This window comes from Bombus affinis, chromosome 9, assembly GCF_024516045.1.
Source record: "Bombus affinis isolate iyBomAffi1 chromosome 9, iyBomAffi1.2, whole genome shotgun sequence".
Taxonomy (NCBI): Eukaryota; Metazoa; Arthropoda; class Insecta; order Hymenoptera; family Apidae; genus Bombus; species Bombus affinis.
Genome location: NC_066352.1, coordinates 3,948,029 through 3,974,901, shown reverse-complemented (window position 1 = coordinate 3,974,901; position 26,873 = coordinate 3,948,029). Strand labels below are relative to the sequence as shown.

General features: G+C 29.9%; 3 protein-coding genes and 1 long non-coding RNA gene across 7 annotated transcripts; 2 read left to right on the top strand and 2 right to left on the bottom strand.

The window, feature by feature from the left end:
* Positions 1-13,423: 13,423 nt before the first annotated feature.
* LOC126920772 (peroxisomal multifunctional enzyme type 2) lies at positions 13,424-18,231 on the bottom strand. Its single transcript, XM_050731517.1, has 16 exons — positions 17,690-18,231; positions 17,471-17,608; positions 16,812-16,964; positions 16,463-16,735; positions 16,271-16,387; positions 15,856-15,986; positions 15,713-15,775; positions 15,580-15,640; positions 15,307-15,470; positions 15,120-15,243; positions 14,864-15,039; positions 14,619-14,795; positions 14,371-14,488; positions 14,071-14,268; positions 13,902-13,999; positions 13,424-13,795 (listed from the first exon to the last, which is right to left on the bottom strand). The coding sequence occupies exons 1-16, from the start codon at positions 17,751-17,753 to the stop codon at positions 13,676-13,678; spliced, it is 2,175 nt and encodes a 724-aa protein (XP_050587474.1). The 5' UTR covers positions 17,754-18,231; the 3' UTR covers positions 13,424-13,675.
* LOC126920775 (uncharacterized) lies at positions 14,441-14,846 on the top strand. The gene is made up of 2 exons (XR_007712091.1): positions 14,441-14,564; positions 14,627-14,846. It is a non-coding gene; the product is annotated as an uncharacterized LOC126920775 (long non-coding RNA).
* A 484-nt stretch (positions 18,232-18,715) lies between the features above and the next one.
* LOC126920773 (protein lin-7 homolog C) lies at positions 18,716-20,476 on the bottom strand. 4 transcript variants are annotated; one of them, XM_050731521.1, is made up of 6 exons: positions 20,332-20,476; positions 20,199-20,255; positions 19,915-19,956; positions 19,555-19,667; positions 19,218-19,463; positions 18,716-19,126 (listed from the first exon to the last, which is right to left on the bottom strand). In XM_050731521.1, exons 2-6 carry the CDS (start codon positions 20,233-20,235, stop codon positions 18,968-18,970), a joined length of 597 nt encoding a protein of 198 aa, XP_050587478.1. In that variant the 5' UTR covers positions 20,236-20,255; positions 20,332-20,476; the 3' UTR covers positions 18,716-18,967. The 4 variants fall into 4 exon arrangements, with proteins under 4 accessions (XP_050587478.1, XP_050587477.1, XP_050587476.1 ...); XM_050731520.1 differs by having other exon boundaries at positions 20,199-20,237; XM_050731519.1 differs by having other exon boundaries at positions 20,199-20,237; positions 20,328-20,455.
* A 268-nt stretch (positions 20,477-20,744) lies between these two features.
* LOC126920771 (claspin-like) lies at positions 20,745-26,329 on the top strand. Its single transcript, XM_050731516.1, has 7 exons — positions 20,745-21,806; positions 21,886-22,047; positions 22,150-22,355; positions 22,444-25,019; positions 25,108-25,241; positions 25,317-25,529; positions 25,604-26,329. Exons 1-7 carry the CDS (start codon positions 21,126-21,128, stop codon positions 25,763-25,765), a joined length of 4,134 nt encoding a protein of 1,377 aa, XP_050587473.1. The 5' UTR covers positions 20,745-21,125; the 3' UTR covers positions 25,766-26,329.
* The last annotated feature ends 544 nt before the right edge of the window (positions 26,330-26,873 follow it).

Genomic DNA, 26,873 nt, shown 5'->3' with positions numbered 1-26,873 from the left:
CGACTCCACGTTCCAACAGAACATTTTACAATAAATTCATATTAGCGCAGAATAAACGTCAAATTCAGCCGAAGACTCGACAATTCTATTGCCATTTAGGTCATTTTAAGAATTATCGACAGAAATAATTTATTTCAAAGCTTTAACGTAGATAGACTGAATTCGTCTGAATTTTTCAGGGTAATATAATCGTGCTCATTCTTAATCGAACGTGATAATTAATGTTTCACTAAATTTATTTTAGCGAAAATTAACCATCTGCTCTGAAGGATATCAAATAATGATGCAAGAATCACAAATTTTAATAAAATCATTCTTTTGAAAAGATGACAGACACATCTGGGTTAATTTCAAGCCATATTTAAGCAAGGATAATAGACGTACAAAGCAGTCTTTATTTCCTAGAGAATTAATTATTAAAGATAGATAGAACTATTCAATAAACAACTTTCGTCGTGCTAAACACATTACCGATAATTACATAGTGAAAACGTAGTTATAGTTAAATCTATTTTGGCATCGCAGGAGAAATTTTCCCCAGGTAATGTTCTTGTCATTCGAGCTACCTCTGACGTCAATGTGCACCTCCGTGTATCTTTTGTTCTCCGTGTGTGTCCACTTGAAAAGCATGACGGTAGGAGGATTGCGTGACACACGTTGTAAACGTTCGTGGGGCGTGAACTTATAGACACATCGACAGAGTGACGCTTGACATGTAATTTCCTAGAAACTCCCACGTACCTGACGATATCAATAGAGAGCACCTAGTACGCGTCCAGCTAGTAGGTACACTTTTGAAAAAGGTTATCACACGAAAAAAAGTTCTCTAGATGGGGTATGAACTTCATAACAATTATAGGAGGAAAGTTTTTCTAATTAGAATAAAATTAATCTGTTGTATTACCTTACGTTCGTAAAGATATAAAATAAAAAATAGTGTGTTTGTCATTTTCTCGACTAGGAAGTTAGAATTTTAGAAAGTCTTCGAATCTTAAATAAGTTTCTCAAGTTATAAAATTTTCTATATTTGTAGCAAGATATTTAAAGTGATTGGAGCTTTTAAATATTAATTAACTATTAATCTTCTATATATATATATAGAAAATTGAACAGGACATAAGATCATTAGAGAAGATGCGGTGAAAAAAGGCGCACTGAACGTATTCGCTGTGTTCTTCTCGTTATTTTAAACTCCCTGTCCAAATTTCTCTGAGGAACGCGATAAATATAGGAGGATCAGCGTTAGTGGTCAGGACTTAGAATATCACGGACTACGAATTATATAAATCCTCCAACAAATCCCGATAGCTTTAGCCCGTTACGTATAAGGTGCAGCCGAAATCGCAATACGAAAGAGAAAGGTATGATATTTACCGTGTAAAAATCTGAAGAAATTGAGAAATTTTTATTATTAGAAAGATAGAAATTTTTCTTTGCAAAAGGATTTTCTTTGTACGAACAAAAATTTGGGGGGAGATTTGCACGATATCGATAAGAATAACAAAATACGAGAATTAAGTAATTAAGCTATTTTAAAAGTTTTATTTACTTTTGATATATTTATGTACAATTTATTATTTATAATTTAATTAACTAAATTTGTTATTATACCACCGATTCATCTTGTCGTGCAAATAAATTTTGATCGTAGGTTGTGTAATTTATACTAGGAAATGCGTTTTATGATACATGGTATCATATACGTATGATTGTACTACTGTCGCGTCTGAATATATGCATACAGCTTCCACTGAAGAAACACGCCATCAGCAAGAAAGATCTTCCTGACCTATATTTCTAGCTCTGTCAAGCCTCTGCCGTGAAAAGATAAGCGAAGTGAACTATTCCCGTGTTCTTTCGCGGAATTGATACAAACCACACGAAATGTTACGAAAGATCTACAAATATTAGGAAACTGTCACAATATAGTAACGAAAGAAAGAATTCGAACTTTCTAAATTTATTATCATCATATAATAATGTCGTAGGAAATTAATTGTATTGTTCATTAATGATCCCTTGCACATCCCTTACTGCTACAGAATCATCAACGAATTTATATGCATTTTTTAGATTAATTGATATTGCACAATTGAGATTAACACGATATATGAAATATACAATAACACAAAAAAATTCCTGGCCAGATGAACTTCTTACTTTATATATCACAAAAGCGACATTTCAAAGAATTTCACTTAATACTACATAATTATATAACAATGTTTATGTTTTATAGTGTTTCTTTTTATTTATCATACCCTCATATTTTAATATTAAATTAAAAATATCTTCTTGATATTGCTTTTGACACATAGAGTGTGCAATCTATCTGAACGAAAATTTTTGCACGTCGCTTTAGTGTAATATAAATTATAAATAAATCACACAGGAACTGAAATATCTTTGCATTGCAGCGACAAAAACAGAGCACCTTTCTCTTACTAAACTTTCTCTCATCACTGTCCTCCAAAATATTCAAATTAAACTTTACAATTATATAAATATTTCAATCGTAAAATGAAAAAAATTCAGATTCCTTTAAAAAGTTCCAAAGAACATACGATTTAAATTTGGAAATCTTCTTTCATATTGCGTGGGTTTGTCGCACATTTAGAAAGGCCTTGTTCCGGTAATGATGATGCTACTGATAATTTGGCTAAATGAGAACGTAGACCCTTGGGGAGAAGATACGTTTGAAACGTAATCTGATTACGTGTATCAATTACGTTTGTCGTAAGCTGTGCTAATCAAGCACAGTTGGTTCAGATAGCGCTGTATAACAGAGATAATACAAGGAAATGGCGAGGATGCGTCCGCTCCATTGTTCAACTGGCCTCTGACGAGTGACTAATTACTGTGCTCTCTACCGGCGAATGCATTATTGTTTCTCGAAGAATGCTTCGTCGCTTGTTCTTCGTCCATCGAAGAATAAAAGAGGCAGAAGGAGAAGAAGAAGAAGAGAATGAAAGGTCGAGGTCGAGGGGGGAAAGTAAACGACAAGAGAAAAAGGTTAAAAGACGACGAAGGAGGATCCAAACCGTTGCGCCTCTCGATTCAGCTTCGTTTCTCGGCTCATTAGCTTCAGAATGGCGTCTAATGTGATTTACACGGTTCCTTACTACACGACAGACACGAGCTTCGATTATTTTCGTGGTAGAGTAAACGGGACGAACCCAATAACTGAAGGAAATCTAAAAGAAAATGTTTTTTCTGTTTGATTAAATGGGAATCGGTCTGTACAATTATCGAGCCAATTGAAAATTAACAGTTGTTCTTTATCATGGCCTGCTGTGCTTTCGATTTAATAATTTTCAATGGAACGAGATGAATAACCATTAAAATAAATTTTAAAACGTCGGAAGATATTTCATTTTTTATGTAATTAAATTGGTAATTACTTCTTTGAATTGGGACAATTAAAATCCTTCGTTTGTGTAGTTACTTGGTATCGTTTCTGTGGAATAAATTGTCGATTTTTAAATGAAAAATCAGTGAATTGTCGCGAGTTAGCGAATTTTCGCGAACCAACGAATTTTCACGAAAGGATCAGATGAATGGATATATTGCTAATGTCTAAAATCAGAGGATAGGCAAACATAGACGAATCAATGGCACACGATCATTGAGAGTCAGAAGCTAAGCTTTCGTGGATGAATTGGTGCTTGAACATCATTAGAACCACTGAGGAAGTCGTGGATAAACTAAACTAGTGCAACATGATCATTGAAAGCTATTTGGTTAAAGGATTGTAGATCTAGTAATCTGCTATCCGGTGATATCTTCACATCTTAAATAGTAAAAGTATATCGATGTGAAATATTCATCAATTAAACTGCCAAGACATTAAAGTCTCGAACTGATGAGAGGAGGAGAACACGATAAACCACAGTTTTCATTTTTCAGCAATCTGAAAACTCACACGTTATCAGTCGATCCTATGTTACTAATTTTTTCCCATTTGATTTTGTAACTAAATATCTGTTTTCCTATTCTTTCTTCATAATTTAGAAAATCATAAAACTTCGTTAATTTGTCAGCTATTTAAAAGAAAAGCGTCCAATCCTTGAGCTTAATAATTTCTTCCTATTTTCAACGTTTATATTAAAATATGTTCCTTCCTAGTTATAAAGTGATATAAAAATAAGAAAGTCAACAAAAATGTATTTTTCCTTGCGATTTTCATACATTTATGTAATTATTGTACTGTATATGTATAAATGAAACTTAAGCTTACTAAGTATTGGAATTAAGATTTCTATCAGAGTAAAGACTGATCCCGAAAGCATTTCAGATCCCAAATATGCTTGATGCACAAAGCATGCAGCCATTTGGTATGAGTTAATCCTTTCTAGAAAGGGTATTAACCCAAACACACAATTCATTTCCATAAAGCGATTGTATGTACGTAATATAATATTAACCTATATCAATTTATATCTCTCGTAATGTCAATAAATATCCACTCCATAGTCTCAGAAATATACATACACAAGCCTGATTTTGATTTAAAATTTTATTATTTAATACTATATTTGCAAAGAAGAGGAAACCTTTTATCCCAGCAAAATATACTCAATTCATTGCTTTTCATTTTTATTCCCTACATGACTAAATCTCCGCTATATTTTGTAATAAAAGAGTAATACACATTTATCTCGTCCAAAATTCGCCGACTAAAAATGAATAGAGATTAATCAAACAATGTCTTTCAATATACGAGGGAATCATTACAATTTTTTCGAAAATGGAGATCTCTTCCAATATCGACCGTTGTGTCGTATGAATTTTCCACTTTGCTTTCATGTTCAAATATTTTACATTAGCTTTTTGTACGAGTGTTTTGCATCGTTCTTTCGTGAATTCTTTTACATCGTTCTGGAAAATTTCATTCTATGAAAATGTTGTAAATCGTAATTAATATGTTGTATTAATTTTCACGGGTTTATTACTGCTCCACTTGGTGTTGTCAGAATTGACGTAACTCCAAACTGAACTAGAGTAGGGTCAGTGCATAACATCCATCACCACTGCGAGGCAGTTCGTAAATTTACTTCAACCAGAAATTCCGCCTTTCAGTTTCACCGGTTCTGCCTCCTTCACGTATGTTTTTTAACATACTGTCAACCATGTATATAGTTCTACAATCTACCGTGTATTTTCCACTGCATTACCCATATTAAATAATACTATTACTCTACTTCTACGTTTCATCTTATTTATTAAGTAATACTAATAATGATTTTTATACAAATATTCAGATATAGAAAGATACAAGATATAAACAACGCTCTCTTTACGTTAGAGTGCAATTTCTAATATAATTACGTATATTAAATAAATAAACAAATGTTAAACAATTATACATTTGTTTAACGAAGACTAATAATATTCTGTCATATGATTTATGTCATTTCTTTATTTAACGATCTATAGAAAAAGAAGTCAGTGCCTCTGACTAAATATAGTCAGATATTTTAAAAATTCTCGCGACTGAAAATCATTGTTCTATCGCATTTAAGAAAAGAATTTATTTGCGAGTCGAAATTTAGGAATTAATTTTTTTCACGCAAACCTTGGAAATTTTTTAAGAAAGTCGACTTAGAAATTCTATTTAAACGTGAATTTCTTTATTTCTTAAATGAATACATATTAAACATTCCACGTAAGTATGACTTCCTTTCTCTTTATCCGGATAATTCCAGGAGAGAATTCGCAGAATACATTCACCAAGCGACGAAGAAGGCCAATGACGATAATTCTTGGATCATAATTCCATTTGAGTCGGAAAAGATTCGTGACGGAGAACGGGACACCGCAATTGCGGGGCTGACGGCGATGTTCGAGGAACGAGGAGGGAATTTCCTGTTGTTCCTGCTTCATTCCTGCGAACGAAGGGGATTTAATTAGTCGAAAAGCTAGCTACCAGTGTCACGTGCATTCGAACGTACGTTGATACCGTGTCGCTAGGACGACACTAAAAGCGAGAAACGAACGAAATGAGGAATAAAGATGTGACGATAGAAATACTGCGTTTGAGAAAAGAGAGAGAGAGAAAGGTAAAGGATGGGATAGGAGAAACAAAGGTACGCGAAAAAAATTGCAGATTTAGAGGAAAAAGGAAAGAGAAGGAGGATGATAAAAGAAGAAAAGAAAGGTACAAATGCGATGGATTTGGCTCGTTAGAAATAGTGAATTTTCTTCGAATTAAAATGAAAATTTTCTCTTGTATACGTTACCCAAAAGAGTTTCTGTAACAAATTAAATTTTTTGTTATTCAGAGACACTTTGATCGCCAGAAATTAGTTCAACAGATATACGCTACAAAAGTAATGAATTTTATTTCTTACAATAAATAATATAGGATCATTCTGTTCAAGTCAGATGATCTATTAATTAATACGCATCAATAGCAATATTTTGACATCGACTCCTCTTTCATTGCTTAATCAATTGTTAATATATATAAATAATTAAATATACATAATATTTAATACTAGCGATTCGTTAATTTTCAGGTATAGCTTTCAGTATTTCCTAAAATCAATATTTCCCGAAAGCCCTTTAATGTGACCAATTCTTTAATAAAACCAATGATTAAAGGTTGATTATTTTGAAAACACGGTCTAAAATGAAAATTTATTTGAAAATGATCAAACTTGTGCATAAAAGTAGAGTAGATAAAACATAATTAAGGTGGATGTCCAATTACTGCAACTTCCATGTAGTGCATCGAGAATCTGGGCTATCGGTATTATATGATATATAATTATTAATTGCATCGTTATACGATACAATTATCAATTGCATAACAAATAATATGAGCTAATTGGCTGCGTTCGCGGTTACGTGTATACAGTTACACAATTTATTAAATTATTATCAATTATTATCAACAACCTTATTTCACCAACGCCATACCAAGAATACAGTTATGTATCCTTAAAATTAATTAGTCAAACTTGGACAAACATTACACCATATTACGCTATAATACATATACCATAGAACGGAGTATAGTATTAATTGAGGAGAAAATGTAATGATTTTTCGGAAACAACCTTTATCCAACCTTTATCCAAAACTTACTCACTAACGCGATTTAATTAAATAATTCTTGTACATAATAAATAATACTTTGTTAAAAAAAATGAAAATGTATCGGACAAAAATAAAAGATGCTAGAGTAATCTTTCATCGTTCTAGAAAAAGACAAAAATATAGCCAAGGGTCATTTTTGTTACGAGCCCTTAAATCGTAATATACGAGCAGATTCAGTGGTTACGATAATAGGATTTCCCAGGGCTCGCCTAGGTAACCTCAAATTCGTCGATTTTTCCCATAGTCGTTATGTCTTCGCCGGGCATTTATAGCGTTGAGTGTGCGCCAGAATCTACTCGTTTGCGGTGTGGCGCGTGAAGAGAACCGGAAACCGTGGTTTCACGACGAACACGTATGCGCTGCGAGCCTGTATACGCGTGCAATAATTCACCGATCCGTAATAACGAGTTGGTAACTGGCTAATGAATAACCGGTGAAAATTAAACAGCTCGCAAATCGAGTTTCGAGTTTCCGCACGGATCTGTGGAACAACGGTCGCGATCTGTTACACACTTCTCCAACTGTGCTAATTGCGCGGTCATTGTAAAGGGAAGAAACGAAAACATCGAGCGCTACTTTCGATGGTTGATTCATAATTCGTTGTTCATTGCATGGTGAACAATTACTGGTAGGTTAACTAAGGAATTTTCCAGAATTTTCGTTTTGACTAACGCGTCCAGAAAGTGGGGAAATTTAGACAGAATGTTTAGTAACAGATGATTGCAATTTAAATAGAGCATCTATGAGCCAAAATCAGACGAAAATGAAGAATAATTAGATAGTGCTTGATATTTTCTCTACTTATTTATTAATATTTCAAAATTAACCAAAGTATCCTTGAGTGTATGTAACCAAAGTAACCACGTGTATGACGTGCATAACCTAGCCAAAAGACTGCGACGCACTCTGATGGAGGATATGAAAGTTGGTCACTATACATAGTATATAGTGAGTATAATAGTTATTTATTTTAATCTATAATCAATTTCTTTCATAAATTTATTAATTCGTTCTGTTCTTAACTCCTACCTGTACTTTATCGAGTCAGACTCGCGATGAAGATTTTGGCCCAAACATGAATATCACGAGTTTCATGTTTAGGCAAAAATCTTCATCGTGAGTCTGACTCGATAAAGTACGGGAAGAGGTTAATTCGTTATTACAATAGAGATCATCTAAGAATTTCTGTCCCACCCTGTATCAGTTTAGTAAACCAGTAAACGTCACTTTCTGAATAAAACTTACTGGTGGTGTATGTACATAAGCCTTTCATACATATCAATGGACGTGTGAAAGCGTATTCAGGATAGGGTGATAATCGTAATACAACCGAGCGAGGGTGATTAAAAAATAAGAAAAACATACAAAATAAGAAAAAGGTTTGCTATAACATTTTTTCATCTGAGGCTTTGTTTTCGAGTAAATCGACTTTGAATATTTGATACGTATACTAAAATTTCGTTAATTCCGAAATGAGCAAGGACGAATAATCGACAGAGTTTAAGCTACGTTTGAAAATAAATGTATTGTATTGTAAATATAATTACATGTAAAATAAATGTAACTACATTTAAAAAATAATAATGTAGAATACATATTTTCATAATGCTTCATTTTCGAGAGAAAAAATTTAAAAAATGCACCACGCATACACATCAGGCTAGTTCGTTTTCAATTAAACACGTTTAAACGTTATTTTCTCGAAAATGAAGCCTTCAACGGGAACATTTTATTTTACATTTTTGTATAATGACCTACTGCTTGTTGCATATTTATAGATAACCTGTACTTAGTCAAGTTAAAGTATACTTAACAAATTTTCAAACTCGATTTTCTCAGGAACGGAGCGTTACATGGAAAAGTTTTATTCCATATTTTCCACTCATCTTTTCACGTAAAATAATTTCCTATTCGACTGTACTATGATTACCCCCCCCCCTCCCCCTCCGCCGTATATGTAAACCTTTATATACATATACAAAAAAATATTTGCATACCATTGTATCTATTATTGGATTTATGTTGCATATATTTATATAGTATATATATAATTATATATATAATTATATATATAATATATAATATATATAATAGTATATTATATAGTTGCATACATTTTGGATAAGAATTCAAATACTATATGATTCAAGCTACAAAGATGATCCAAAATTAAATGATGGTAAATTATACAATATTACTTATCGATGACAGAAAAGCACAGATCACTTGGCTGGTGTAATGATAAGGTGTGTTATGTTTAAATATCGACTATGTTCGCTAGACCGAAAGACTAACACGATTTGGACACGATCGCGAGTTCTGGCAGCTAGATTAGCAGATATGCTGTGCAAATATCCACCTAATTATGTGCTACACTATGATCGTACGATACTATACTCGTTTCCCTCTTGCAGAATGTGTCCATTCGCTCTTCGTGCACATGGCTTATGGTTTAAACAAACGAACAAAATTGGGGAGAGCTATACTGTGGAGTAAAAGTGTAATACTTCTATAGTGTATCCGTGGGTCACGAGTACAGATAATTCCTTTATTTTACTAACAATAAAATCGGATATATATATCGAATCCAATTCGTAATATAAAATAATTCAATTTATTAATATATTAATTTGTAATATAAAGATATTTACAATTATATTTGTATGGCTCATAAAAATTGTAATTGTCTTTTCTTACAAAATAACACATGCATAATTCATAGTACAACGGGTATTGTAAAACGGATTATAAACTTTTAAATTTTAGCTATAAACTTAATCGCTTTAAAATATTGACCTACATAAAATGAATGAATACTCGTAAATCCAATTTGATAAAAATCGGATATAAGAAATTATTGATAATATTATTGTCTAAAAAGAGATATTGGATGTATATATTCGATTATACATTCGAATCAATTTTATATGTTCTATCTATCTATAAAAGAATTACTACGACATAAAATATTATATCCAAATTAAAACTTTTTATCGAAATTTATTTAATTGTAGGCAGCGTTAAAGAAGATAATGAACATATAACACATGCAAATTTTTTCAAATTTAAGCTTGAAATATCTTTTAAAAAATATAATTCTATTTAAAAAATTAGAGCTAATCTTCAGTTTTATAAAACACCTCCACTTCTATACACACACATATATATATATGCGCCACATGATCATTTAAAACCATCTTCTTTTGTCTTCTTTTCTCTGGCATAAAGTTTCTAGTATCTTTTTTCTAGCTTCTATCTTTCCAAAGCTATAGCATGGCCTAGTTATGTGTATACAGAATTCGGTAAGAAATTGTACGTGAGAATACATTATGTTGCTGTGCAGTGTGTACCTACATACATATTATCTGTACCTCTGCAGATATGTCGCATTATGCACATACCTTACATCCGATTATATGTACAGATATAGGATATGCAGTGGTTGCTGAGTTTAGATAAACCAATGCATTGATTGAATATGCTCGTAAATTCTCTATACCATGAATATTAGTATGTATCTAAATATATTTTGTAAATTTCCTACCAATATATGTTAGGAAGTACATATAGCAATTCTTTTTCGACTTTAATAACAATTTACATTTAACAATCACAATTTAGAAAAATCTTCTCTATAATTTAAGTAGAACAGATTAAACTCTTCATATATAATGACTCCAATCTTCACGCAAACTCATTTCATAAATTAACTTCAGCTAACTAAAAAATAAGATTAACTAATATAAATAAACCTAGATTTATATGCGAATAACACAAATAATAATTAACACGATTACGGTTTCTGCTTTGTGGCTAATAATATTTGTGAATATATATATCTACGTTCGTCGTTTCAACCGACTTCTTTCCCTCAATATTATATGATCTTAAAAAGAAAGTCTTAAGCTAAAGCTAGAAAAGTACGATCACGTAATAATTCTGAAACCAATATGTATCAATTAAGAATCTCAATTCTTACTGTACCCTACTGTACTTAAAAGGATGTCATGACAAATATCTCCAGCAGATTTAAATTATTAGGTACTAGAATATTATGCAGTAAACGCATTAATTGTAAATTTATGATTCTTCATACATATATATGGAAAGCATCTTTTCTCAACTTTTAAAGGGAATGTCCTAAATTATAATTTTCCTCCTTAAAATGTTCAAAACAAACAGCTCCTGCTTCTTGTAAGCTATAATTTTAATAAATTCAGTGCCTCAATCAAGCTACTTTCTTTTCTTCAATATTTTTAGGTAAACTAAAAAATAAATATTATATTTTCCTTGTTTTATTCAAGCTTAAACGTCAACATTATCAATTCCAGATTGTCTAATATTATCTATTTGATAATAAAGCATCATATATAACAAATTGTTGCCTACTTTTGTTGATTAAGTATGTATTTGTAAGCACTTTTTCATGCAACGAAATAATGTATTATCAGATACTAGTATTTATTGCTATGTAGCATAACCTGCCTTGAACTTTAGACTGCTAACCACTGTCGGAATAGTAGAAATCGTATTAGAAGTTGTATTTCTATGAATTACTCGGAGTTGAACCACTAGCATGTGTTTCGGCGTATTATAGACCTCTGGTAGCAGAGTGGGAAGGTCGGTACTACATAAATACTTAACGGTATCTAATATAATTCAATTCAAAACAATGAAAAGAAACATGTCCTCAATTGTCTTCTCAATTAATTTAGAAACATTTTGTCACAACAAGCAAAATGTGTATAATTGATATTTTGGAAATAACGTAATATTTTTTCTCAATTCATGGTGATAATTTTGTACAGAGCGATGTCTTCGCTTACTTTGAGTAAATTAAAAAAAGTACCGATAGAAAAGATTGATAAACAACGAAAAAAAATTAATCGGTTTGATGGATTAACGGAAGAAGAAGTGAAAAAGTATACTTTGCCAGATTATTTGGAAATGAATTTAGATATAGTTTTCGTCGGTATAAACCCAAGTTTAATGGCAGCCCATCGTGGTAGATATTACGCTGGTCCAGGTAACCATTTTTATAAACTTTTGCATGAATCAAGACTAACATCTCGATGTTTAAGTTACGAAGAAGATCATAAGCTTCTTCAATTTAGAATTGGTTTAACAAACATAGTAGCTCGAGCTACAAAGTCTTCTGCTGACTTAAAGCGTACAGAGATCAAAGAGGGTTCTAAAATTGTAGAAGAAAAATTAAAATTTTATAAGCCAAAGATTGCTGTTTTCAATGGCAAATGTATCTATGAAGTATTTGCTAATAAAACAGATAATTTCAATTTTGGATTGCAACCAGAAAAAGTTGATGAAACTGCAATTTGGGTTACCCCATCAAGTAGTGCGCGTTGTGCAAATTTTCCAAGAATGACAGACAAATTACATTTCTTTACTTCCTTAAAAAAATATTTGCAGTTCTTAAAGGGAGAAATCAAAGATATTGATATGAAAGAATTCTTGTTCGAAGGAAAATGCAAACAGTTTATTCCACAAACGTCAAAAATGTGGCGGCGAAAAAATATGTCTACATTCCTACATGGAGGAAGAATTGCTAATAAAGATACAATATGTCTAGATACATCTGATGAAAATGTAGCAATAGCACATAGTACAGAATTCATTGTAAAGAAACTTGAATCTGATAAAAGTGATAAAACTGATAAAATACTTGATACAGATGAATCTGATTCATCTCAAAATTTTGAGGCATGTATTTCTCAAGATATTGTAAAAACATTTTTTGAAAATGATAGATCTTCACAAAAAGAACAATCAGTAACTGTAAAGAACGTAAAAATCAAACAACCCAACAATCAAGCTATGACCAGTGATATAAAAAAATCTAAACACCAAACAAGCAGGAAAGAGAAAAAGACTGTTAAAAGATTTCCTAACAAACCAGTTAGAAGTAAAGATCTTGAAAATAACACTAATGATTTTATAAATTTGATAAAACAAAGACTGATAGGAAAACTAAACAATTTTGATGAATAGATTGAACGTGTTTTAACTTGTAACATTTGTTATTAGTAGCATACAATTTAATTATAATATAATTTAATATTAGAATAATTCAATAAAAATAGAAATAGGATACAAATGTATAATATCTCTTGCATGGAAGATTGACATCTTTATATTTTATATTTTTATATTTATGTTTTGTATAAAACTGAAATTGTGGCAATAATAAAATTTTAGGTAATAAAACTTATCATTATAAAGATATTGAAGATATTATTCTTTACATAAATTTACAGAATATTTTTCTTTTTCAATTATTAATCTTGGAAATAATCAAAATTCAGAATAATATGAAATTTTAGTTTATTCAAAATTGAATATACAAATACATATAATCTTTTGGAATATGCAATATAAAACAGGTTTATTAATATTTATACTGTATTTTATACCAAACCATATGTATAACTCAGCTTCAAAGCGAATAAAAATTCGTATAAAAATACTTAATAACAAAGACAATTATATATATATATATATATATATCTCAATATAATAACAAATATATCGTAATACTAAATAACCAATTATATTAATATTACAATTTTGATCTACTAGCTTGTATGAGTGATGTTAATTTTTGAGTGAGCATGATATTTCCAGTGATTTTTATCTTCCCTCGCATGAACGCCATTTGTGGAGTTAATTTACCTAGAGCCTGTAAACAAAGTAATTCATATATAGTAATTGAAGTGTATTATCATGAATTGTTTATTATATTTATTATATTAATATTATATTATTATAAAGAAACATATATTTACTATTTGCATCATGTCCGCATCCTCAAGAGTTAATGTTGCGTCAGACTTCCCTGATTTTGGATTTCCTCTATATACCTCACCTTTTTTCATATCCAAAGCTTTGGAACAATGAGGAAAAATTAAAAATAAAATTCAGAAAGTATTAATTAACACAAACAAATGTACTTACTCCATGTTGCTTGAGGCTTTCCTTTCACCAAAATGTGATAAAGAAATATTCCATTGATTTTCTTTACCTGTTCTGGATTTGCTTTTGCGTATTCATCCATCATCTTAAATAATACATCACTTTCAAGAGATTCGCTGCCAGATAAATGATTCATTATTGGTTGCATTGATACCGTGCGTTTCAAATCAACATATCCACCTGCAATCGAAGAATTCAAAGCTTAATACATATAGTAATTATACATACTTAATAATTATATTCCATAAATTATATCACCAAATATACAAATATGTAACTTACCTGTTAAAACGGGTAGATTCCCTTCTACAGTAGATGTTTGGAAATGTATTCTATTTCCTTCTTGCCACATATTTGTTTGCAATGTTTGTCCAGGAATTACTGGTTTCACGAAACGCGTCTGCAATGTGTATCAAGGATACGAATTTACATAAAATATTTATTTATTTAACAATAAGAAGAAGCAAAAAGACCCAGTAAGTTATTGCACATTTAGTGCATCATAGCATTGATTGTATTGATCAACCAACCTTTACAGCCTTAAATAAGTTTTGATCACCGTTAGCATAAGTTTGAAGAACATGACGAACAGAAAATCCAAGAGAACATAATCCATGTAAGATTGGTTGTTTGAAACCAGCCATCATTGATACATTTAAATCGATATGCAAGGGGTTTCTGTCACCACTTAATCTGTATAATGCAGCCTGTAAATTGGAATATGATATTTTAAGTAAAGATTAGTAGATATATCAAAATTATAATTACCTTTTACCTGATCATGACTTGTTTGCTGAGTAACCGATGCATCTGGTTGTCGATTAGGAGCATCGATAGTTGGTATAATTTTTGAAGATGATCGTTTTCCTTGAAAACCTCCAGCTCCTGCCATAAATAATATCATTTGTCCCGTAGATAATTTATCTCCATTGCTAGTATCAAATGTTTCATCTGCAAAAATAAATCAAATTTAGTTAATTTCATTTTACATAGAACAAAATATTATTTGTGAAAATGACGAATTAGCATACTTTGCAGCACAAATACAGCACCCTTTCCCTTATCCAGTACATCCACAACTTTGAGACGTGTTTCGACCGTAGCTTCCGTTGGTAATTCTTTATGAATTTCGATATATTGCTCCCCATGCAATAACTGAAATTATAATAAATCCATAAAGATACTAATATCCCAAAAATATTATATAAAATAAATTACCTTCATTGGATTTAGTTCAACATTTGGTAAAGATTTTTCTAACATGGAGATATCCGTGGCGGACATTGCATCAAACGTAGTATAAAATGTAGGAAATACAGCAAAATTGCTGTCATTTTCGTACAAATAACGGAAATCAGCTGGTATCTTAACAGAGGCACCAACTAAAGCACATTTTAATTTTGTGATTATGATTGCCAAAAAATAATGAGTAATGATTAATGACAATTAACAATTAATGTAATTATAATTAAAATTGAATAATAATTATACCTCCTAATGCATATAATATAATGTCCCGGTAATTATAAGTATGTCTAAGGACGCCACTGTCCTAAGAAAGAAAAATTCAAAATAAGATATAATAATATTTAACTTCCAGTTACAAGATAATTGTTTTAACTACCTCTGATCCAGAATTTCCAGATTTCATTGTATCAACTGCAACCATAAATTGTCCTGTTACTTCCTGCAAAATGTAGCAATGTAAAAATATCACAAAACAACCATTAAAAAATAAACTTTTTATAAAATGGAAAAAATATGTACTTCAAGAGAATCAAAATGTTTAGCAGCTGACATATCGGTAACAGCCGACCATTTCTTTTCGACATCTTCGGGAGTGACATCGCTAGATAAATCTTGCCTTAATGTTGATCCTGATGAACGAATTACATGGCCTAGAAGTACATATTAATATATCAACTTATTTGTAATTAATGAAGTTCTGAAATAAAGTACTAAAGTAACTACAAATTTTTTATTATTTATTCTTTTCATGATCTTCATATCTTTTTCATTAAAAATATTCATATAAATTAAATATCTCAATTTTAACACACTAGTCACTCTGTTGTTTGTACATCTTCAGTTTTCTTTCATAAAACACAAAAATAGGTATGAGGGCTACATTGGCATCACTATAGTAGTGAATACATTAAAAACTAGTTAAATCTATACTTACATTTTCCTGCCCAACCTAATGCAGATTCAATAATAGAGCCATTTTCCATACATTTTTCATGGCATAGCCAAACAACTACAGGGGCTATTAATTCAGGTTTTAATTGTTCAAAGAACTCTAGAAAATAAATAACAGTAATATTAATACATTGAGACATAATGTGATATATGTAATGTCAAGTATTGTTTTCACCTGGTGGTAAAATATCTTCTGTTAAACGAGAACCAGCTGTTGGTATTATTACATTTGTATGGATGTTTCTCTTTCTGCCTTCAATAGCTAATGTATTACTCAAACCAATAAGACCCATTTTTGCTGCACTATAATTGGCTTGACCAAAGTTTCCATACAAACCACTGTTGCTTGCTGTCATGATGATTCTGCCATAATTTTGTTTAACAAAATAAGGCCAAGCAGCTTGAGTGACTTTAAATGCTCCTTTTAGATGAACACTTTGTACCAAATCTGAAATTAGATATAAATAATTGTAATTGCAATCTGGAGAAGTAGAAATTAAAGTAATAATATATATCACACATACCCCAATCAGCCTCTGACATTTTAGCAAAAGATCTATCCCTTAAAATTCCAGCATTATTAACAACTACATCTATTCGTCCAAATGCATCAATAGCTGTTTTTACAATTTTTGCCCCATCAAGAACAGAATCATAATTGGCCACTGCTTTTCCACCTATTTACATCAACACAAATAATAGTTCGTTCATCAAAGTTATCTAATATATGTTGAAATCTTTTATCAACTGCGATTAAAAGGACAAGTTATACAATAAGGAGAAAAATGACAAGATTATAAGATATTAATACTTCCTGTCACAACAATACATAATAGGATAAACTTTCATTTCAAAATTACAATTTTAAGATATGCAGATTTATATTAATAATTTACAAAATTGTATTGAAATATTTATAATAAAAATCTATATCAAGAAATAGATATACACACTAGATTGTGAATATATACATTTTAATTTAAGAATATTAAAATCTACAGAATGCATACAACACATAAAAATACATAAAAATTTATAATATTGTAGATGAAAGAAATTCAGGTTCCATTTTTTAATTATGTTCATAGAAATATAAAACTGCATTTAGTTCATCCGCAATCTACTCATACAATTATGAATAGATAATTAAAAGTACTCAAATAAATTCTGAATGTATTGTTACCATTCTTTCTAATTTCATTGACAACTGAGTCTGCACTTTTTGTACTCTTTCCATCACCGTGTCTACTTCCTCCTAAATCATTTACGACGACACTCGCACCCTTTGAAGCAAAAAGTAAGGCGTATGCACGGCCCAAACCTAAGGACAAATTAAAATATCGCAAAATAATATTGTATATAAGCAAACTAATCTCTAAAAATTGAAAACAAGAATAATTACCTGCTCCAGCTCCGGTTACAATAACTACGCGATCAACAAAACGTAATTCTTCTGATCGTTTCATTATGCTAGCTCGAAATTATTTAAATGCTTAAAGTAAACTAGTAAATGATAACTTTATATATAAATTTGTTCCTTCGTAATGAAACAGCAGAATTGAAAGTAGTTCAAAGTTCGTTGATATTCAAGATACATACATCATAGTATACACACCGTTCTCCAGATCGTAAAATATAAAGTCCAATATATATTATCAAGTAATTAAAACCTCTCGTTTCTCTGTATTATCATACATATATGTATGAAAATATACTGTATGTGTGTGTGTATGTATGTATGTATGTATGTATGTATGTATGTATGTATGTATGTATGTATGTATGTATGTATATATGTATATTTATAAGATCCGGTACACACGAGTGACACTTTGACATTACACTCTCACTGCGTTTTGCGCCATATAATATCTGCCTTTGATGCTTTTAACTTGTAAAACAACAAAAAATATATAACGCAACGTCAAAAAATCATTTGTCTGTACTGGACTCTATTCTTAATAGAAAAACAAGGAAAGCGTGGGATCGCGTGATAAAATGTCGTTCGTGCGCATTCAGCCTTAATGCATATAATCGAATTTTTTGAATGTTACATTTTTTTAATTAAATGTCTATGACTACTAAAATAAAAAATTGCGTAAGACTTATCTGAGATTGATATAGATCTTATCTAACACGCAATAATGTAAGAAAAAGGTGAAATATAAAATTGTACTTCTATATTTCCAATATTTTTAATAGCATTCACTATTTCTAATATATTTCATAATAGCATATAGTATGTAAAATATTATCTAATATTAAGTAAAATTATTAGGTTTATTTTTTATTTGTTCTGTAATAGTTATATAACTTCTTCAGGACCTTTAAGATTATAATACAAAAAGTGGGTATTTTATAAATAAAAGAATTATATCTCGTCGTTTTACTTTCATAGCAAATAAATAAAAAAGAAAAAAAAAACAGATTTCACTTTATTTTTCAAGTTTATTTCTTAAAACTATATAACATTCATACACAATATCTTTTTAAAACATATGAAGCAGTGATAGTTGCAATAATTGTAAAGTATTATTAAAATTAAGTCTCATAAATGTCGTGAAAGTCATTGCTTAAATAACTTCATAGTGTACATACGAGTAATGAAGTAAACATTTAAATGATATTAATATGTATATGGTCATTGAAAAAAAGTAATGAAATATAACAACTTCTGTTTTTATTGCATATGCTGACGCCTACGTGCAGCCCTTTGTTTGTCAAATCGTAATTCCATTTCCTCCAGAACACGCGGAGTATATCGCACGACTAGTTTCACAGAATTCTGTGCTTGTTTTAACAGTTCTACTGCTTTTTCGTGGTTTTCTCCTTCCACACACTGAAAAAGTTGTACATTTAATATAGGAAATTAACTATTTGTGTATTAAATTACATAAAGGTACAAAACAAATCACAAAAGTGATACTAACCACTCCATTCACTGAGAGAAGCTGATCGCCGCGTTTTAAGCCACCATGACGATCAGCAACACCACCAGGGATAATTCGTGAAATATAAATTGGCGAATTTTGCTCTTTGCCGCCCATTACATTAAAACCAAGACCTTCCTCGGTTTTTGGTAATTCCACCACTCGTGGATGTGCATGACCCTCACTTGCTGCAAAAGCAGCAACTGTTGCTTTTGCTGTAGCTGATGCACGAACATCCTGAGATCCCTACAATTATTAATACCAGTATTAAATTTAAATTTTCTGGAGAAAAATCTATTATTAATTATATAGTCACTAATAACTAAATATATTGTACCTGAATATCCACTGTTTCATATACATGTTCGTATACTTCACGAACAGCACTAAGAAAATCACTTTGCAAAACTTTCTGTAAGGCAGCTAATTTTGTTGCAGGTACCTCGCCGCCTAAAAGATTTGTGTAGTTAACATACATATACATATTAAAATTACAATTACTAAATGAACATTTATTACAAAGTAAAATGACGTACATGATCTACATAAGAAAGTAAATTAAACCAAGAACAATATGAAGGAACCAATATGAGGACCTACATCAATAAGGTAATTTTTGCAATAATATTTGCAAGAATATAACATATAGCGGTCTCATCCTTTATTTTTTGTTACTAAAATACACTTAATCAATTACCTTTTTGTAATTTGTCTAGTAATTCAATAGATCTTTTAACATCTGTAAATAAAAATAAAATATTTGATTATAGTTCAAATTAATCTAGTTTTGTCATCTTAATCTGTATATTTATTATTTCTCATTTTATATTTTATATTCTAAAGCGAGTATATTTCATCAGGATTATTTAAATTTGAAATGGTCGTCATGTACTAAGCCCAGTTTCTATCTGTTGAAAATTACACATATTATTTAAATAAATGTATATATTTATTTAAACAACTGTACATGAAAAAATTTACCATTTGCTAAAGTGAGGGGTTCGCCCATCGTAACCATGTCTGAAAATAAATAAAAATCTTAAAAGATACCTTATACGACAGTTATATTTCATTATTGTTGAAAGATATACTGTAAATAATTTAGACAACCTACAGATACAGTATTTGCTTCAACTCTAATCGTAACGTAGTCACAAACTATCATAAAAATACGTCAACAATTTGATCTATCGACTATTGACCAACTATAGTCAGCCAAGAATCCACGGTATCTTGAAAGGTATTTAAATGTTTTTTCGTGATTATCTAGTAACTTACAACATTAAAATAATTCCCTACCAAGAAATAGTGAATTTGCGAATATAGATGAATCTTGTGATTTCCTTAAATATTAATTATTATTAAAATATTTACTAAATATAACTCATTTTATTTAAATAAATTTCGAAAGATGATAGATACATCAATGTAATGTGTAATACTATCCGAATAAAAGGATAAAAAGAGCTAGTACAAAAAACAAAATTCCTGAATGACAAACAACATTGCTGCCATCTGGGACTGGTAATTTAAGATGAAACATCGAATTTAGCTTAGCTCTTTCGCGCCCAATTTGTTGATCATAATAAGTAGAACCAATAGAACCAGTTAGTAATTGTGTTTTGTAATAAGCTGTAAATAATTTTAATATATTTTGTTCTTGTAAATTTGAGGATGAGGAAAATAATCTCTTTCTCTCTCTATTTCTCTCTCTTAACTAAATAATAACAAAGAATTATATCTTTAGAGGAACAATTTAAAAAGGATGACAGCTATTGCATTGTGATTTAATAATTTTACTATAGGTAGTGATTCATATGTTAAATACAAAATTGTCATTATAATAAAAGCTAGTAAAGAAAAGTACAAAAGTTTTAAGAATATAATAAGAAATTAGGAATTTGAACAATGAGTGAAAATGAGGATTTGGATAACAACAATGAATGTCATGTACAACTTGAATTTAGAGAATCTGAAATTACTGAACAATCAGAACAGTACACAGAAGAACAGAAAAATAAATGTTCGGAAATGAAAAACTGTTCTGATATTGAAAAAGAAAATATATTTAATGAAACTTTAAGAGAAGAAAATGAAGAACATGCTTACAAAAATGATAAACATGAAAATGAAACTAATTACTCTGAGATTAATGTTGACAATAGTGACTTTATATTAAATAAATTTGTAAAAGAAAAAGATTGTGAGTCAGAGCAAAAAAATGATGAACCCAAAAGTCAAGTTAATAATAATTCTGACATCGATACTGATATGCTTAATAGAAGCATAAAAGATAAAGATAAAACACCTGACCAAAAAGATGATAAACTTAAAAACAACAATATTCATAGTAGATTATTCAGCATAATAGATAGTGACTCAGAAGAAGAAAATATATTTACTTCTAAATCCAAGAAAAAAAATGTTATAGATGATGAAGATGAAATTTCTAATTCTAAGCATGACAATATGTCCACAAAGAATTTAAATAAAAGCAGTACTATGAAACTCATTGACAGTGATTCTGATGATACATCTAATACTATTCATGTTATTGGTACTAAAGAAACTACTTCAAATAGGATAAAGGTTGTAAATAATATGAGTAATAATTATAACAAATATATAATTCAATTATTAAGTAATTATTTAATCACATGTTCCACAGATGAAAAGCAGGCTTCAAGATCTAGTAGATTCAGAATCAGATGAAGAAAGAGAAGAATCAGACGAAGAAAGAGAAGAATTAAACGAACCATCAAGTTCTGTAAAACAAAGTAAAACAACTGAAAAATATAAAAAAAAAGATCCTAAACTTAAACTAAGGAAGGTAAGTTGTTGAAAGGTTTTAGTGATTAAATTGTGTATATATAAAATCTTACTCTGCACATGTTAGACAGTTATAATTAGTAAAAATAATATTGTATTGAAGGTTTCATTAAGAGCTTCTAAAGAAGAAGCTATGAAACAAATACAAAGTGAAACTCAACGTTTAATACGAGAAACAGAAATTTCATTACCATATCATAATCCAAAACAACGAACAATACAAGAATTTCTAGAAAGAAGGAAGGTAATTTCATCTTTTCCAGTACCTACAGCGGCATCTAAACTGAAAGAGTTTTCTGGTATTGTTAGGTAAGCAATTCTAAAATTTAATATTGAATATTATTATGTTTTCATTGAACATAATAATGAAGATAATGAAAATATTTTTATCAAACAGTGAAATTTTGAAGGAAAAAGAGAAAGAAGCAGAAACATTTTATAAATCTTCTGATTCAGAAGAAGAGAATACAGAAAATAATAAAGAAAACGCAGATAAAGGGCATATAAACATACAATGTGCAGAAGATGTTAAAAAAGATAATGTTTCAAGAAAGTTATTTGATGATAATTTATCTACTACAAACAATAATGAAGAAGAAGATAATACAAACACAATGGAAGGAAAGAAAGAAACTTTAGCAGAAGCAGAAAACATTGAATGTAATAAGATAATAGCAAGTAATGGAACAGAAAATAATGCAACTAATTCAGTACAAACAATAGAAACACATTGTAAATCTAGTATAGAGGATAAGACTGAAGCAAAAATTTCAGAAACAGTTACAAATGAAAAAACAGATGGTTTATTACAAAAAGATATAAGTCAAAATGAGCACAATGGAAAAAGTATATGCATTGATAATGATGAACATAGTTTAGAAATTCTAAATAATAATGCAAAAATTGCAAAAGATCCTTCTGGAATAACTATGAATGAATCTGATGAATATGATGAATATGATTTTCCACCGCTTAACTTGGATGACTTAGATGACTTGGATTCACCAAATAGAATAAAACATTTACAGAATATAAGAAGTTTAAAACCTAAATTACGAGGTATTCCGGGGCAGATTATCGACTTGGCAGATGATATTACGTCAGCTAAGAAAGGAATACATGGTTTGATAAATCGATTTGTAAAAAAGCATTCTAAACCTGATCGACCTGTTAAAAACATATCTAAAATTACAACAGCACAAATAAAAGAAACTCCAAATGGTGGACTATCAATCATTAAAGAAACGCTCCCATATAGATTACCATATATAGAAAATAAAGATCCTAAATTAGAGAAACCTGGTGCAAAATTAATACGCTTAAAAGAAGAATTGAAGCGTAGAATGGCAATAAAACGCAACGAAGAATGGAAACAGAGAGAACAAGAAATGAAAGAACAAGAAATAGAGTGGAACGAATCTCTAAATGAAGAAGATACTTTTAATGAACCATATTCTCCAAATATAGAACCTCATATAAGCGAGGAGGATGACGTAGAAGAAGATGATGTATATACAAAAATAGAAAAAAAGAAAAAGAAAAAAAGTGCCTTTATAGAAGAAGAAGCTGAAGTCAGTGAGGATGAAATAAACGATAGCGATGAAATCGAAGATGAGGATGAGGATGAAGATGAACATGAAGTACAAGAAAGTTCGGAGGAAGATGAAAAATCTGAAAGACTTGGTTCGGAAAATGAAAATGAGAATAGTACTTGTGATAGCAATGATGTACCTGCAAAATATAAAACATTTAAGAGGATTGTAAAACCAGTAGAAGATGATTCAAAATCTTCGATTATTGAGAATGATAAAAATAGTAAAGAACAACCAACTTCTTTTTCTCAAATTAAATTAGATGATATGTTTGGTAAAAGCATTAAAGAAAATGAGTTAAGCAATAATGAAAGTATTCCAGTATCTCAAGTACATGTAGGAAGTGATCAAAAATATCAAATAAACCAAACACCACAATCTAAAAGCAACTCCTTTGATTTCATTTCTCCTATAACACAATTAACTGCATTAAATGTACACTTGGAGGAAGACAAAGAGTTAACAACAGAAGAGAAATTGTTGTTTATTGATCCTACTTTGACAGAAGTTATACAAACTCCAGAATCGCCTCAAATAAAACGAGGCGTGTCACAAAAGAAGTTATTTGCCGTTCAAGGTGATGTACTGGATGAAGAACTCATGGAAATCTCTTCAGGTAAATTTCCAGAAGATAAGATTCAATTGAATTTTGCAAAAGAACCTAATGTGAGCGAATCACAATTATTAGAATTATGTTCGGGAACATTTAGTTCTCAATCAAATAATGATAAAGAGTCAATTGATATCACACACAGAATATTTCAGAGTACACAAGCACTTAATGAAAAAGATTCATTAACCACTGAAACAGATGAAAAAAATAGTCAACACTTAAGGAAGGAAACACCATCTTGGAACAAGTTACGTATTTTATCTTCTGATGAAGATGATTCAGTTGAAGAAGAAATGAAGATGCGATTGAAAAAAGTTAGGAAGTTAAATGTATCTGACGACGAAGATGAAAACAGTTCTGCAGTAAGCAGTAATAATGAAGAAGAAGAAGAAGAAGAAGAAGATGATGATGATGATGATGAAAAATTTGTAGATTATGACTCAGAGGAAAACGAAGTCGTTGTACCAAAGAAAGAAATAAGACAATATGCAGCTAAATTCTTAGAAGAAGAAGCCGAGCTTAGTGAAAGTGATTATGATGTATCTGCAGACGAAGATGAACAAGATCTGGATAAATTGGAATTAGAAGATGGAGACAATGAGGAAATAGATGAAACACAAGTTAAGAATCAATTAGGAAAACTTCATATGAAACAAATGTTGGATGAAGATAAAAAAGAAGTAAGAATGCTTCAAGAGATGCTATTTGAGGATGGAGATCTGTTCAGTGAAAGCACACGCGAGAGGAAATTCAGATGGAGAAATATAGGTATCTAAAAAATCTAAATCCATCTTTATGTCTTTGCATCAATTTATATCAATGATAGTAATTATTAGCCTTCTATTCTTTCTTTCAGGTAAGCAAGATGACAACAATGACGTTCAACTATTAGAAGGTAAAGATGGTTGGGTTGACGTATCTGATGACGAAGATCAAGAAAAGTGGCGTAAGATAAGATTCGAAAGAGAGGCGTTTTTGGCAGCAAACGCAGTAAGATAATCAAATTATAAAATTTATGATCATTTAGAATCGTATCTTCTTATTTGATATATTGTCAATTTGCAGAAAAATATAGACACCGAAATCGAAAATGAATTAAATAGCAGTCAAATATTTAAATTTGGCTTGAAGATTTTAAAGAAAAGACGAATTAACGAATTAGAAAAAGAAAATACGTTGATAGAAGCACTTGATTCCAAAAGGGAACCAAAAGTATCTCATACTGTTGCGGAAATGTTAAACACTTCAAGATTGGATGGAACATCACGTACGATATATGTAAGTTTTTTAGAAACATGTTCACTGACAACTGGAATATATAGAGCTGATTATAAGTTATATAAATTTTCTAGAATGTCATGCAAAAACGTTCGTTTCTTGCCAGAGGAGAAGAAGCGTTAACGCGTTTAGCTACTTTAGCTAAACGAAATAAAGGACCACTCTCATCAATAAAGGCAAAAAATTTTGTGTTTACAAATATTGATTCGATAAATGATAATGCCTTAAACAAATGAAATCTTAAAAATAGAATTAATAGTTTATTAACTTAATGTTTATTTTTATATATACACATATATGTAACTAATAGATAAGTAATATGCAGACTGTTATAAAAATTTGTATAATTTTATTATATATTTGTTTTTTTTTCTATATGTATAGACATATTTTTAGAAATAAAGAAATACTTGTTACGAAACTAAAATATTAATTATGTTACGTAATAGTAGACAGGGTAATAGAAATAAGATTAACTGAAGACTGATAAATGTGATGGAATTTCAACAATATTTTTGATAAATAAATAATTACAAATAAACAAATATAATACAATTTTTACAGTAAATCATTAACTAGTTCTCCATACAGGACAAATACTTTCGTTAAGAGAATTTGTTTAATTTGTTTAATTAAAGCATAATTGTTTAATTTGATATTTTAATTGTTTACTACGTCGAAAAAGAAATATATAAAAGTGAAAAAGTTTGACGTTAAAATTGCACATGTCTATATATGTATTTGAAAAAAACATTGCTAAAAAGAGATAGAACAATATATCAAATGTTTGTTTAATGTAATTCAAGCCAATAATGTGCGTCCATGCCTAGGGCAACTTTCTCATACAGCATGAAACATACAGTCTGTTCATCTAAATCGTTTCGTTTCAAAGGGATATTTAGTTGACAACATTGACATTTATTTTACAGTTATTTTAATTTCAGTATCGACGACATATCGATGACATCTATTTAATTTGATTTTTTACCAAAAAATTTTGATCTATGTTTATATTTCTTCATTTTGCCGTATTTTTATTCCAATATTTTGTTTAAATATAAAAAGTATTTGATGTAAAAAAGACATAAATCGATCAAAAGTCCTAAAAATCTGAAATAAAATCCTGTAAATAATTATGTAGAAATAAATTGAAAATAGAAAGCATAATTGATCACAGCATAAAATGATAAAATACAAATCGTAAACAACTTGGTAGGTAATATTAAATTCAGAGAATCATTTATCATAATTTTCTGTCAAAACTAAAATACCTAATTGAATAATTAACACGTAATATTTCATATCGTCATTATCATTTGCTTCGCAATATAATAATCATGAACA